At 43.0% G+C, this 13,339-nt stretch overlaps 1 protein-coding gene across 4 annotated transcripts in view; it reads right to left on the minus strand.

Moving 5' to 3' along the window:
* Window positions 1–13,339, minus strand: part of CAMKMT (calmodulin-lysine N-methyltransferase) — a 389,839-nt gene that overhangs the window by 10,793 nt on the left and 365,707 nt on the right. For all 4 annotated transcript variants that reach the window (XR_009009842.1, XM_007190086.2, XM_028168508.2 and 1 more), the window contains one exon: window positions 9,993–10,056. Coding sequence is in view for 3 of the 4 variants with exons in the window: in XM_007190086.2 (XP_007190148.2) it covers window positions 9,993–10,056 (64 nt within the window). In the remaining variant the exon portion in view is untranslated. The remainder of the gene's footprint in view (window positions 1–9,992; window positions 10,057–13,339) is intronic.

Below are 13,339 nucleotides of genomic sequence, written 5' to 3' on the forward strand. Positions count from 1 at the left end.
TGGTCAAAGCATTTAATTGTACTGTTCTCAGGTAGAAAACTCATTTGTCTTGAGACGTCCACACAGGATGGGCATCCACAGTGAGAATAATTTCAAGGACAGATATACATCAAATAAGAAAAAAAAAGTCATTTAAATGATGAGTTGCTATGTTTTATCATTTTCAAACAATGCATGTAATAAACAATATGGAACTCAACACTGGTTTTCTGTACAATACATACCTCTCTTGGGTCCACTGATTTAAACCATCAACTAGATTTTAGAATAATGGGTCCAGGGCAGTGCCACCCACCTTGCGACTCCTTAGCAGCTGTCAACACATCTGCAACACAGCTCCAGAGCATGTGGCCACAGATGCCTGTAAATGTTAGTTTACTGTGCCCTGGAAATTCAGTACCAAGAAATCCTCCACAGAGATAAGTAACCACAATCCATTTCAGTTCTGCCACCAGCCTTTTCTGTGACCATGCTGCCAGAGACAGAGCTACAGGATCTTGATTTCCAACTTCATTGAATCCTTCATAAGGGTCATCATTATGGCAAAGCAGTTCCTCAAAGTTATTCAAGTGACTACTTTTTTTTTTTTTAATAAATTTATTTATTTATGGCTGCGTTTGGGTCTTCATTGCTGCGCGCGGGCTTTCTCCAGTTGCGGCGAGCGGGGGCTACTCTTCATTGCGGTGCACGGGCTTCTCATTGCGGTGGCTTCTCTTTGTTGCGGAGCACACGCTCTAGGCACGTGGGCTTCAGTAGTTGTGGCACGCGGGCTCAGTAGTCGTGGCTCACGGGCTCTAGAGCGCAGGCTCAGTAGTTGTGGCCCACAGGTTTAGTTGCTCCACGGCACGTGGGATCTTCCCGGACCAGGGCTCGAACCCGTGTCCCCTGCATTGGCAGGCGGATTCTTAACCACTGCACGACCAGAGAAGTCCCCTCAAGTGATTACTTTTCAAAGGAAGTGGTAAAATGAGGGCAATCAAGCTTTTCTAAATAAACTGCACAACCTTATCAGATTGTTGTAGTGGGGAGAATGGGAGGACTTGAATAAAGTATATACTGGATTTCAAAAGACTCTCTGACATGAAACTCTACAGCAACCATTTGCTAACTACTAGGTACATGTGAGTTTTTCTTCTCCCTTTTAGATGTGCACAGAATGGCTAAACTTCAGAATCTTCATTTTCCTTTTATTTGTTTAAAAGATGACTGTATGCGTCTGTTAATTTCAGGGTTATACTTCACCTCTATGAAATACCACTTCAGGTTTTGAGGGAATCATGAAAATATATCCCCGTTTCTTTTTTTTTTTTTTAATAAATTTATTTATTTTATTTATTTATGGCTGTGTTGGGTCTTCATTGTGGTGCGCGTGCTTCTCATTGTGGTGCCTTCTCTTGTTGTGGAGCATGGCCTCTAGGTGCTCTGGCTTCAGTAGTTGTGGCTCGTGGGCTCTAGAGCACAGGCTCAGTAGTTGTGACGCACGGCCTTAGTTGCTCTGCAGCATGTGGGATCTTCCCGGACCAGGGCTTGAACCCGTGTCCCCTCCATTGGCAGGCAGATTCTTAACCACTGTGCCACCAGGGAAGTCCCTATCCCAGTTTCTTTTGAAAATTGGTTTACCATTCATACCTGCCAACTGTCTACTGAGCATCTGGGATGTAGCAGACACTGGGATAAGTGCTCTATATACATCCTCTCCTTTAGTCTTCAAACAACCCAACAAGGTAGAGATTTTCAGCTCCACTTTACAGAATGCTCAGAAAGGTTGAATCACTGGCCAAGATGACACACCAGTAAATGATTGGAAACTGACCTGACTCCAATGCCAATGCTCTTTCCACTACACGACATTGCCTTCTTATTAGTAATAGTGATGATAATAATAAATAATAAAAGCTACCACTTTGCTAGGTGCTTCACAAGCCTTCCCTTTAATCCCCTCAACAACGTTGTACGGTAGACATTACATTTTACAGATGATTAAACATGCAGTGAAGGATTTGAAGAAGAAGGAACCGTGTGGCAGAAAGGGGTCTGGACTTAAAGGGGATCTCCACCATTAAACACGGTGTCACCTCAGGAAAATCAGAAAAAAAAAGTCATAGAACTGCTGAACTAGAAGGGACCTTGGAGATGACATGAGTCCAATCTCCTCATTTTTTCAGATAAGAAACCCAAGTTATCTTAGCTGACCCACTGAGTTTTCTCACCCATTAAGTGGGAAGAACAAAGCCTCCCTTGCCTTCCACCCCCGACCCCGAGCAAGTTGTGAGGGTAAAACGAGGCATTGAATGTGAAAATAATTTGAGAAACAAGTTTATATAGATGTAAGAAAGACTAGGAGCATCTACACCACCTAACAGTGCTATAAAAATTCTATCAACTCCCTCTCCTTCTCTCTTCCCCTCATTTAGCTGCAAGAAAACACATTGATACACTGTCCTGGACATCAAGTGTGTTTTCATACTGTGTTTACATAGACATGTATACACTCAGGCACATAATTACAGCAGCACCAATCATGCCAGTAAACTTAAGGTTCTGTCAGCTTTTCCAATATTAATTGCTATTTTCAGGTGGTTTTCAAACTTAGCAGCAAAAATTCATTTTGATGTGAAACTAGATATAATACATGGTCTCAGCAGTGGAGCAGAAGTCTCCATAAAAAAAAAGAGGGAACACTAGTAGGTCATTCTAGTCTTTCTAAGAGCTGATTGCCATTCTGGACTTTTGAATAATGGAAGTCATTTTATTTTAAAGTCACCTGCAAAAATTGTCTTACCATTACAATCAAAGAGTTGATTTTTAACAGCTATTATCTAAATTATATATCATAATGTTTACAGGACTAAGGGGTTGTGGTTGGGTTGACGTTTGCATTCACAAAACACAGGCTGCCCTCACCCCAGCCCTTTGTTGGTTAGGGTGAGCTGTAAGGTGACTGCAATTGAGCTTGTGTCTCAGTTTACCTGTCCTTCTGTACCCACCGCACCTAAAACAGCCATCCTTCCCCATCCCTCCCCACCCACTCTCCCTGCTCTAGTTATGTCCTTAGCCCTCATCACCACTGGCACACATCATAACCTTGTTTGTTATTGCCCGTCTCCTCCGGCTAGAATGTATGCTCCATGACAGTGGGATCTTCTAATGTTTCATTCACTGCATTTTCTCAGTGCCTAGCACAGAGTAGACGATCAGTATTTGTTGAGAGAATAAACTAAATCCAGATATTGAATAATCTGAAAAACACAAGTCTCTGGGAATTCGAAGGCCACGTTCTATTGCTTATTCTTTAGAAAAGATTTTCTCCAAGAAGCTTTTACAGAGTCAGCGGCTATAATGGGATTTCAGAGGGCAGCTTTCTGTGCACAATACTGTCCCCACAAGAAAGAGAAAGAGCGAGCAGTAGTTTTAATCCTTAATTACTCAGTTATGAGTTTCAAAATGTTTTCTTTTTCATTTCATTGAATGCAGACACCTTTCAGATGTGGATTAATATTTAGGAGGGACAATAGGACATCATCCATTCATTCAATAAGCATCCACTGAGCCCTACTGAGTGCCAGCATCTGCCCCATAATGAACGGTTTTAGAAGCCCCCCATATCCCCAGTGGAGCAGGACACTTTGTCTGCTACAGTCAGAGGAATACATCTTACAATTTAGGCTGCAAAATTCAAAACAAGAAAAAGAATATAGATTTCAAATTAGCCCATCACTTTAGAAAAATTATTTTCAATTTACCAAAGCACAACTTTCTAAGCATTCACAGTCACAGAATCATTTTAAACTCAGAATGAACACTCAATTGAATGTAAAATTTTGACTGATGAGCAGAAATTTGAGAGAATTCATTTATCCCTGGAGAGGAGAGAGGAGTAGTTCCACAAAACAACAATGATATTGTTTACATCGTAAGCTCAGTTGTTATTTTGCTAGACTAATCTATACTCATATATTAAAGGGTGTGCACGTCTGGAAAAAATAAGTCTTCTTCAGACTTATTTTACAAGGAATATGCTATGCCTTTTTCATTTCCAGGCAATAAACTATTAAATACCAATTACACGTTTAAGCTTGTGTTTATTTTCTAACCATCTCTTTACCTGGTTTCTGAGATGCTGCCTTTGTCTGCTTTCTCCCCTACATTTCCCTCAGTCTCTCAGTCCCCGACCCTGGCTTCTTTTTTTTCCACCTGTCCTTTCATTGTCAGTAGTCCCCAGGGCTCTGCCTACTTTTTCTTCATGTTTTATACAGTTCTAGGCGATTGTACTGAAGTCCACAACTTCAACTATCAATTATGCATCAAAAACTCCCAAGTACATAACTGCAGCATTCACCATTGTCCAGGGCCCACACCCAGATTTTCAGGTGCCTACTAGAGCTCTCCATGGGGATGTTCTCAAAGTACCTTTAACCCATTCTGTCTAAAATGGAACTCAATATCCTTGGCCCAAACCTCTACACTTCCCAGGGCACTACCCACCCACCCATCCATCCAGCCAGCCATCCATCCACGCATCCCTCTCTCTCTCTGTCTGTCTCTCTCTCTCTCTCTCTCTCACACACACAGCTGAATACCTATTAAGTATGCCAAACAATTCTATACCCTTCACCTTCAAAGTGAAACTGGAAACCAGGAAATCGTGACATTGCCTTTTAAAACCCTTGTACCTTATTCTATCCCCAGGGAGGCACTCCAGAAATGTTTGTTGAAAGAACCTGTCAGTGAACACCCATTCGGTTCCCTCATCTCCATCTTTAGGCCTTCACTAGCTCCTAACTGAACAATTCTAGGTAGAAGTTGGTCCACGGTAGACCCATGAAGAGCCTTGCTGCTTTCAAGCTCTTTCTTATTCCAAACCAGCTTTTATGCTGGCCGGAGTGATCTCTCTAGGACCCATACACTGCTCAAAAATGGCTCTCTATCTCCATTTCAATGGCTATCTATGACCCACATAGTAAAGTCCCATCTCTCCATCATCATGTTCTCAGCCTTTCCTAAAGTGGTACCCAAACTAACTCTTTAACTTCATCCCTCATCCCTCCCCAACCCTAAACCCAAACCACACAGACACTCTTACACTCCAACCAGAGCAAACTCCTGCAAACACAACATGCTTTTTCATACTCTCCACCTGTGAGCACTGTTCCCTCCACCAGGGATGCTACTTTCTAGTCTCCTTCCTCTGAGGCTTAGAATGGCCTTCTTACTATTCAAGAACAAAGTCAAATACTGCTGCCTCTAGGGAACCCTTCGTCAGGCAGTTAGTTACTCTTTGTGCTGTATCCCTAGTACCTACCATATAACATTATAATTCCAAGGAGCTTGTGCATTAATCTGCCCTGGTAAACAGTGAGATTCTCAAAGTGCTCATTATTCCTATTTATACCCCACAATCCCCAGCCCAGTGCGAGGCTCAACAAATGTTTGTTGAATCAAGACAGGGTTCAAATCTCTGAGTATCTCACGTTCTATAGAAGGTGTAAATTAGAAAAAAATCACACAACAAATAAAAACAGCACCAGGCCCTATATGAACAGCTGGGCTGTTATAAGCCATTTTGCACTGTCCACTGTACTTCCATCTGTGTGTATGTTACATCTCCATGACCACATTGTAAGTTCCTCAGGGGCAGAGACTCAGCACTGGATAAACACCTGGCTGGACTTCCAAGAAGAACTTCTAAGGGCTAGGCTCTTGTTCTGAGGGTCTTAAAGACCATCTGGGGACTCTCTATTCCTATACCTGGAGGGCCAGGTATGGTGGAACACAGCTTCTCCCCAAGAACAGAGGACGATTTGTTGGGCCTCTGACCCAGCAAGCGGACAGGAACCAAGGGTCCTTCAGCACCATCTCAGTTCATGCCACTGAACCCACACTCACAAGGCACTTCCCTGAGATAAGCAAAAACAGAGGTTTGTACAGATGGGTGCAGAGATGCTAGATTTTTTAAAAGATGAGGAAATATGTCAGTAAAAAGAAAGTGCCCTTCTAAAATGAGAGTCCATGATTTACTTTTATAGCACGGCTGGCATGTAGTCAGGACTCCAGGAATTTGGCAGTTACTTAGGGCAGCCTCTACAGAAGGTTAAATGAATTCCACAGTGATATTTTTGAGTTCTTGCCAATGGTTAGCAGCTGTAACAAGCTGGGGATCTGTCCATATTGCATCCCCATCCATCTCCTCATGGTCCTCAGTAAACTCACACTAACTGGCTTGGCTCCCCCCCTTCCACCCAAAGCCATTTCAGAGGAATATTAGTAGATGCCATTTGTTGCTTGTCACTTCTGGACTGAAATTCAACTTGTAGGCTTGTGTGGCTGTATTTGAAATTACATCTGGGTCCTCTGATATCAGACATGGCTGATGGTCTTTAAGGAACACAGCGAGAGGGGGTTACCTGTCAGCAACAAGAAGCCACTCACCGGAGGGAAAGAGGTGGGGGAGGGGAGGGACATGTTTCTTGGAATGAGTAAAATGTGCTGATTTCATTCCTTTTTAAGATCTTTTCTTTTCCTCTTGTAAGTTTGCTAGAGAGTCCCTTGTAGCATTCTGGCAGGAGTCAGATGTTTTTACAGTGTCTCTCAACCAGTAAGTTGAGGAAAGTTTCCATCTGGGACAGGTAACCATCATGTCCTCCTGACATTTGGGGCTTCCTGTAATGACTTACCAGGCATGGGTGCCCGTTTGCCTGAGGATCTAGGCTCAGCCCTGGGATCTGATATTGTTCCTGGTCAAGCCAGGAGCCCACCCTGGTGGCTAAGCTCTCTCTGAGGGCCTGTGCCCACCTCATCCACGACCCCCAATATAAAAGCTGAAAAGCAAGGGGAACCCTCCCCTCCCTCTGCTTTCTTTGCTTCTGGATCCTCTGACTCCAGACAGCAGAGCTGCTTTAGCTAGAAACCAAGGAACCATACTCCCCAGTAACGGCAGAATCCACTTCTTCCCAAGCTTGACACCTGAACCTTTGTGTTGCAATGATTTCATTCTGGCCACTTAGTATAATTTCTCTCACCTTACTCGGTAGGGTTATCTGTACTAAAAAGTGTCATCTTCATCCAGGTAGACAATCCCCCAGACCTCTGCAGAGCCTGCAGCAGGTATGCAGGACAGGGGTGCAGGGAACTGCAGCAGGCCCAGTTATGTGTAGAAATCGTCCAAGTCCAGGTCGAGAAAAAAAATTTTCCCCTCCTGCCAACCATTTCTCTGAGAACAGTTTTTGTGAAGAGCCCCCTACGTTCTATACTCATCACAGCTGGAAAGTCTCTCTAGTTCTTCAAGGTAATAAGAGCGAACACATATTCACTCAGAGTCAATCATGTGCTAAAGCTTTCCAATGCACTGGCTTGTTTACTCCCCATTTTACAGACGAGAAACTGAGGCTCCGAGAGATGAAACCAGTAAGTGCCCAGATAGTAAGAACGACTTAAGTTTTGTATGCAGGTATTTCTGACTCCACCCACTGGTACTTTGCCTTCAGAAACTGGGCGCTCCTATGAATTCGAAGCATTTGGCCAAAGTGCAGTTTTTGCTGAGCACCCTGAGAACTTGTTTTGTCTCCATTGAGTCTGCTGAGCCCTGAATTACCAAGAACTCAGGATCCACCAGTGCACCTGCCCAGGTTGTTTCTCTGTGGGCCTCCTAAGGCACCTTTAGCCTCTGGGCCACAAAACCATGGAGGAGTGGTCTAGGCTCAAGAAAACATTACAGCATCTCAAATTGTAATAGACTAAAACCTTTAGTGTTATCTTAGTCTTGGACTGGGACTTCCACACACAGACACTCATCAGGGGGAGGTCCTTCGGAAGCAGGACAGCAGCCCTGAGAGCTAAGAAGGAGAAGAGTGCGGTTATCCGCTGGGTACCCCCGAGCCCTGGGAACCCTTCCAGCCCGCTGGCATGGGATACAGAGCTGCTGCTCTTCCCTGCTGAGTCCAGGTGACCCTTCCGGGGTCCATCTGGGTGGAGGCCCAGCGAGTGCAAACGTCCTGCCTCCCCACACCTCCCAATGGGGATGGGATCCCTGGGTGGGAACTTCAGTGTGTCCATGTGCCATCCGTAACTGGGATTCCCCCCTTAGGGTGGACCCCTGACCCCTTAGACTAGAACACCCAGCAGTCTGAGCAGGGCTGCAGGACAGGAGGGGCCTAAGCGAGGTCCCCTCCTCTCATTTCTAATGCTGCATTTTGATGTGGGCCCCTCTGATTTGGCCTCCCCACTCCTCACAGAGCATGAGTAAGTACTGCCCGCTCTAGGGCCCTGCCACATCCTTCTCCGAGTTCAGGGTGAGTACCAGCTGCCAGTGGGAGCACTGCCGTCCTCGGAGGAGGCCGCTGTGTGGAGTCACACTTCAGACGAGGGGGAGCGTCGTTCAGAGTTTAACAGAGGGTGCAGGAGAGCTGCTAGATGTTCCAGTTCAATCTCCATTTAGATCTATTCATAGCTTGGGCAGTTTCCTATTGGAAATCGTTCTCATGATTTACAATAGATCCTACGTAAGTCATGCAAATCTGCTGCAAAATGGAGTATTTGTCACAAATAGGCTTTGAAGGGGTGTTGGTGATGAGTGAAGTACTGTTTGTGCACTGTGAGATCCAGGAGTCCTTGAAGTCGTGTTGACATATGATAGGATTCCTAGAAGCCTGTACGTCCAAGAATCTCCGTCCCCTCTCTGAAAATCCTGATCTTGCAAATGCTCGTGAGAACCACCCAAGGCTAATGGGGGGATGAAGAGGCCCCCAATTCCTTCTGCCCTCAACTTGGGCTGCTCACTCAACCACGACAGCTGCCATTAATAGCTTGGTGCATGCCCCTTCCTTGCCTCCAGACCTACTACCCACCTCACAGAGGGAATTGAGAAGGCCAATTTAATTTAATTGATTACCACTTACAAAGCTGTGGTTACTCCTCTGAGAGGTCTGTTTAAAGTTTCTGAGGTATATAGAGATAACAAAATAAAAAGCAACAGTGTAAGGCAAAAGATGATTATCAAATTGCTCTGGGAACCTTCAATGTGAAAAAGATATAAAAGAAAGATTGAAAGGTATTAGTCTATAAGTCTCACTGAGGTCAGAAGACCAGAGCAAACCTTCTTTTTTAAAAGAAGAGATAAAACTTTAGAAAATACTTCACACACACATACACACTATCGTCCTTTCTCAGATAAATGTGAGTTCCTGTCTTAGACTACTTTAACATTGTTAACCTAGTTTAAATTCCTATGGTACAGCAAGAGTCTTACACAGTTATAAGATTTTTTTTTTAATGCATGAGCTTTAAACTTGTTTTCTTACTTTAAATAGATGTATATTAACTCTCCGTTTAGGCTGCAGGACCTCCTAGCATAGTATAACAGCCCCAAAAAATAAGAGTGGATAAAAACTCTGTAATTTACTCACAGGCATAAATGGATATATAAATGTAAAAATGTGCACAATATTTTACGCCATGCTTGGCTTCACTGTGACCTAATGTTTATAATATGTAAATAATGGCTTCCTTTTAAAGCAAAGAACAGATTAATATACAGATTCATCTGAAGCCCCTTTATTTAATATAAACAGAAATAAAAAGAAAAATGTTCTTTTGCAATAAATAACCAATGACAAAGGTAACCATTGAAGGGATTTAAAATGACAGAAGTCAACAGAAAACTTTCAATATCATACTTCTACTTTAATATGAAGATATTGTTATCAAAGGAAAAGACTCAAGAAATTCTTTGATAAAAATAATCTCACACTATCTTTGAAGTGGTTTCATTTATTTTACTACCCACTGTGTTCCTTATCAGAAGGCCAAGGGTAAGAAGTTCCCTAGTTATGATTAGGAAAGAATCTGATAGATCAGAAGACCCAATTGAAGTTGGACATAATAAGTATTAAAGTATTACATGACATTAATCCTGCCATTCCATTACTCTCTCCATCTTTGTGCACAGACTAATTATTCTGAAGCCAGTGTTCAGGAGAAAACAGAAACATACTTACCCTGGGCTGGAGTAATCTCTTTATTGCATCAACAAGGCTGGCTCTGTACTGGTCCAGAAACAGGCTGACATTGAGAAGAGAGCAGAATCCAGATTAAACTGGGTTTTCAAGTCTAATGATACTAATGGAGATCAAGACTAATTACACATGTTTACTCAACACTAAAAAAGAGAAATGTTGCCTTCCATCCAAGTGTCTCACTGGAATAAAAAAAAGATACTGTGGTCAGTGTTATCCAACCAAAGTCAAGTCATCAACATGCGATGGGCCACGATTCAACACGACTGGCCATGTGTTAGTGTGAAAGGGACAATTTCTAAGCTGCTGTTTGGGGAAATCACCTGGTGGAGATGAAGCTCTCCCAACACTTGTCTGTAAACCTGTGCCCTCTGCCCACCGAGGGTGCTGTGAGGCCACCCTCCAAAAACAAACCACCAGCCCTATTACACACCAACCACAAAACAGCTCTCAGGTGGGGATGGTTTTTAGTGACTAGCAACAGCACTGAGGTTAGAGCCAACAAGTGACCTAGGAGTAAACAAAGACCAGCTTTAGGCAGTGTGTCCCAGAAACCGTGGCAACTCTGGATTTCCCCCCTTGATCTCCATGTTGATTTTTTTCCAGTTCGTGTGATTTTTCATTTTTCTTTTCTGGTTTGAGAATTTCTCTTGTTGCTCTGTCACCTCTTTGGCTGGATCAGTCTGACCCTGTCTTCACCAGGCCTTATCCTGGAAGTCTAGGACAGAGTTTCCTTATCCAGGACTTGCAGGCTAGAACACTGGGTGGCCTTGTGCATCAGCTATCCCATGAGGGGCCTAAGCAAAGCCTCTACTCCCGTTTCAAATGCTGTAGTTTGGTGTGGGTCCCTCTGATTTGGCCTCCCACTCCCCAAATAGCATGGCTAATTACCACCTACTCTGGGGCCCTGCGTCGTCCTCCTCCGAGCTAAGAATGAGTATCAGCTGTCAGTAGGAGCGCTGCTGGTGGAGTCACACTTCAGACAAGGGGAGAGCATAGTTCAGGGTTTCCTAGGCTCTGGCTCTGACCTTTCTGCTATGTGACCTTGGGCAAGTCACTTCATCTGAGACCTCAGTTTTCCTGTCAATAAGAGCCCACCTCTGTGGCTGCGGTGGGCATCAAATGAATGATATATTGGTTGATGAATATTTGTTGATGACCTGCTGTATACTAGGGACTGTTTCAGGCCTTGGAGATAAGCTGTGAATAAGACGAAGTTCCCATCCTCAAGGAGCTTCCAGTCTGTATTCATTTCTGCATCACTAGGTCTGGCCCAGCATACACACAGAGAGGGTGCTCAATGAAGAGTTAACTTACTGCCCAACTGGCAGATCAACACAGTCTTTGAAATGGAGGAGCTTATGTAGGGTGGGTTTCAATGACTCTAAAACAGGCTGTACACACTCCTTCACTGGTCTTGCTAGGGAGGAATCAGCATTTAGGTAGGATGTTTCACCAAGCCAGGTTCTCTCTTAAGTCTCTCACTTAAGAGGAGTGGGGAGAGCGGCTTATAAGACGTTTCCAAGAAGTCAGTGCTTGGGTTTCACCATGACATGCTTAGTGGAAGTTTCTTCTATAAAGTTCTGCTTTGAGCAATGGAAAAAGAATCCTCTTAAGGTGAGCTAGAAATGATCTCTAGAATGGGAAACTATCCATCAGGATAATCAGGATAACCAGATTATTACCCATGGGAAAATTTCTTATTGTTCCAGAAAACTGTGCACTTAAATCTTAGAGCACAGAATGTGTCTAATTCGAATGCTACAAAAATTTGCCTTTTAGTCATATTAATCAGTGGTTAATAACCAGTAAGGATGGATAAGAAAGGAATCGAATTGTATTTAAGTGTTTTGAAAATTTCTCTTCAGGACTATATACCTTATTGTTTAGTGAGGTAATACTATCTTAAATGTTAATAATTAAGCATTTTATTTTATTTTTTTTAAAGAAGACTACCACTGTGAGAAAATACCTCTGTCAGTTACTTGGGTCTACAGGAGACCTGGCTGGTTGGGATACATAGCACCAAGCAAAAGACCATTCTCAGTTTATACCTGTTCGTCCTAAGAGCCGGTAAGATTGTTAGAGACAAATAATCAACAACTTAAAAGCTGAGCTTAAAACATAACCTTATGAGGGGAGGGGGAAATAAATTAGGAGTTTGGGATTAACATATACACACTGCTACATAAAAAAATAGATAAACAATAAGGACCTACTATATAGCATAGGGAACTATACTCAACATCTTATAATAACCTATAATGGAAAAGAATCTGAAAAAGAATATATATATATATGTATATATAAATAACTGAATCACTTTGCTGTACCCTCGAAACTAACACAACATTGTAAATTAACTATACTTCAATAAAAAAAGCATAACCTAATATAGTACTATTTCTACTTAATGTTGGCAATGGTGACAAAAATATTAACCTCACAGCTCGCTAGAAAATGCAGCTTAACACACAGCACACATTCAAAACACAGTTATTTGAAAGCTAATGCTGTCTACTCCATCACTGCAAGTCAAATTTCCCAAAAGTAATTTCTGTAGTTCTCTAATAGGTCTTTATTCCAAGCAAGCTCACCTTTCTACTTAGCTCTGGTGCAGAATTTATAACGCTTAGTAGGATACATCCTATCAGCAATTTCAACGTGCTTTAGTGGGAGTGATATACAATCTCCTGAAAATTCACCCCTTAAATAAGTCCTAATGGGCTCAGAGAACAGCAGCAGCTTAAGTGGATCTATTAAAAAAGGCTGAGTGGGTCAGTGATTGGGATGAAGATACCATTTCAACTCTCCAGTTACTGATCAGAATACATCGACAGTCGGTCTAGTTTGGCCATCAAACACACACACACACACACACACACACACACACACACACACACACACCCCCCCCCCCTCTATATAATCATTTGTGGAGTCAACGCTTGTTTTGTTCCACTGATCTGAATCACAGATTATACGACAAAGGAAAGGTGCCAGGCCATTTTCATCGCCTCCCTTAGAATCAGTCAGGATTTTCTGCAGAGCACAGAGACGCTCCAGCTCCTCTCATAGGGAAATTAATTAGTGCAGAGAACAAGGAGATATTACTGTCAGCATCCACAGAGAGGAAGACCTCTATGTAATTTTCACGGTGAAATACGCTCAGTTAAATTCACTGTTTTAAATTTAACTTTCAGCAGACCGAATGGCCTCTATCGGTCTTTAGCAACTGATTGCTGGGGGAGCCGTATTCTGATCTCGCTTGGTGCCACCCCTTAGGTGCGAGATCTTTGACAATCTGTCTGTCTTCTCCGGGACTGAGTTTC

The sequence above is a fragment of the Balaenoptera acutorostrata genome, chromosome 12 (assembly GCF_949987535.1).
Source record: "Balaenoptera acutorostrata chromosome 12, mBalAcu1.1, whole genome shotgun sequence".
NCBI lineage: Eukaryota > Metazoa > Chordata > Mammalia > Artiodactyla > Balaenopteridae > Balaenoptera > Balaenoptera acutorostrata.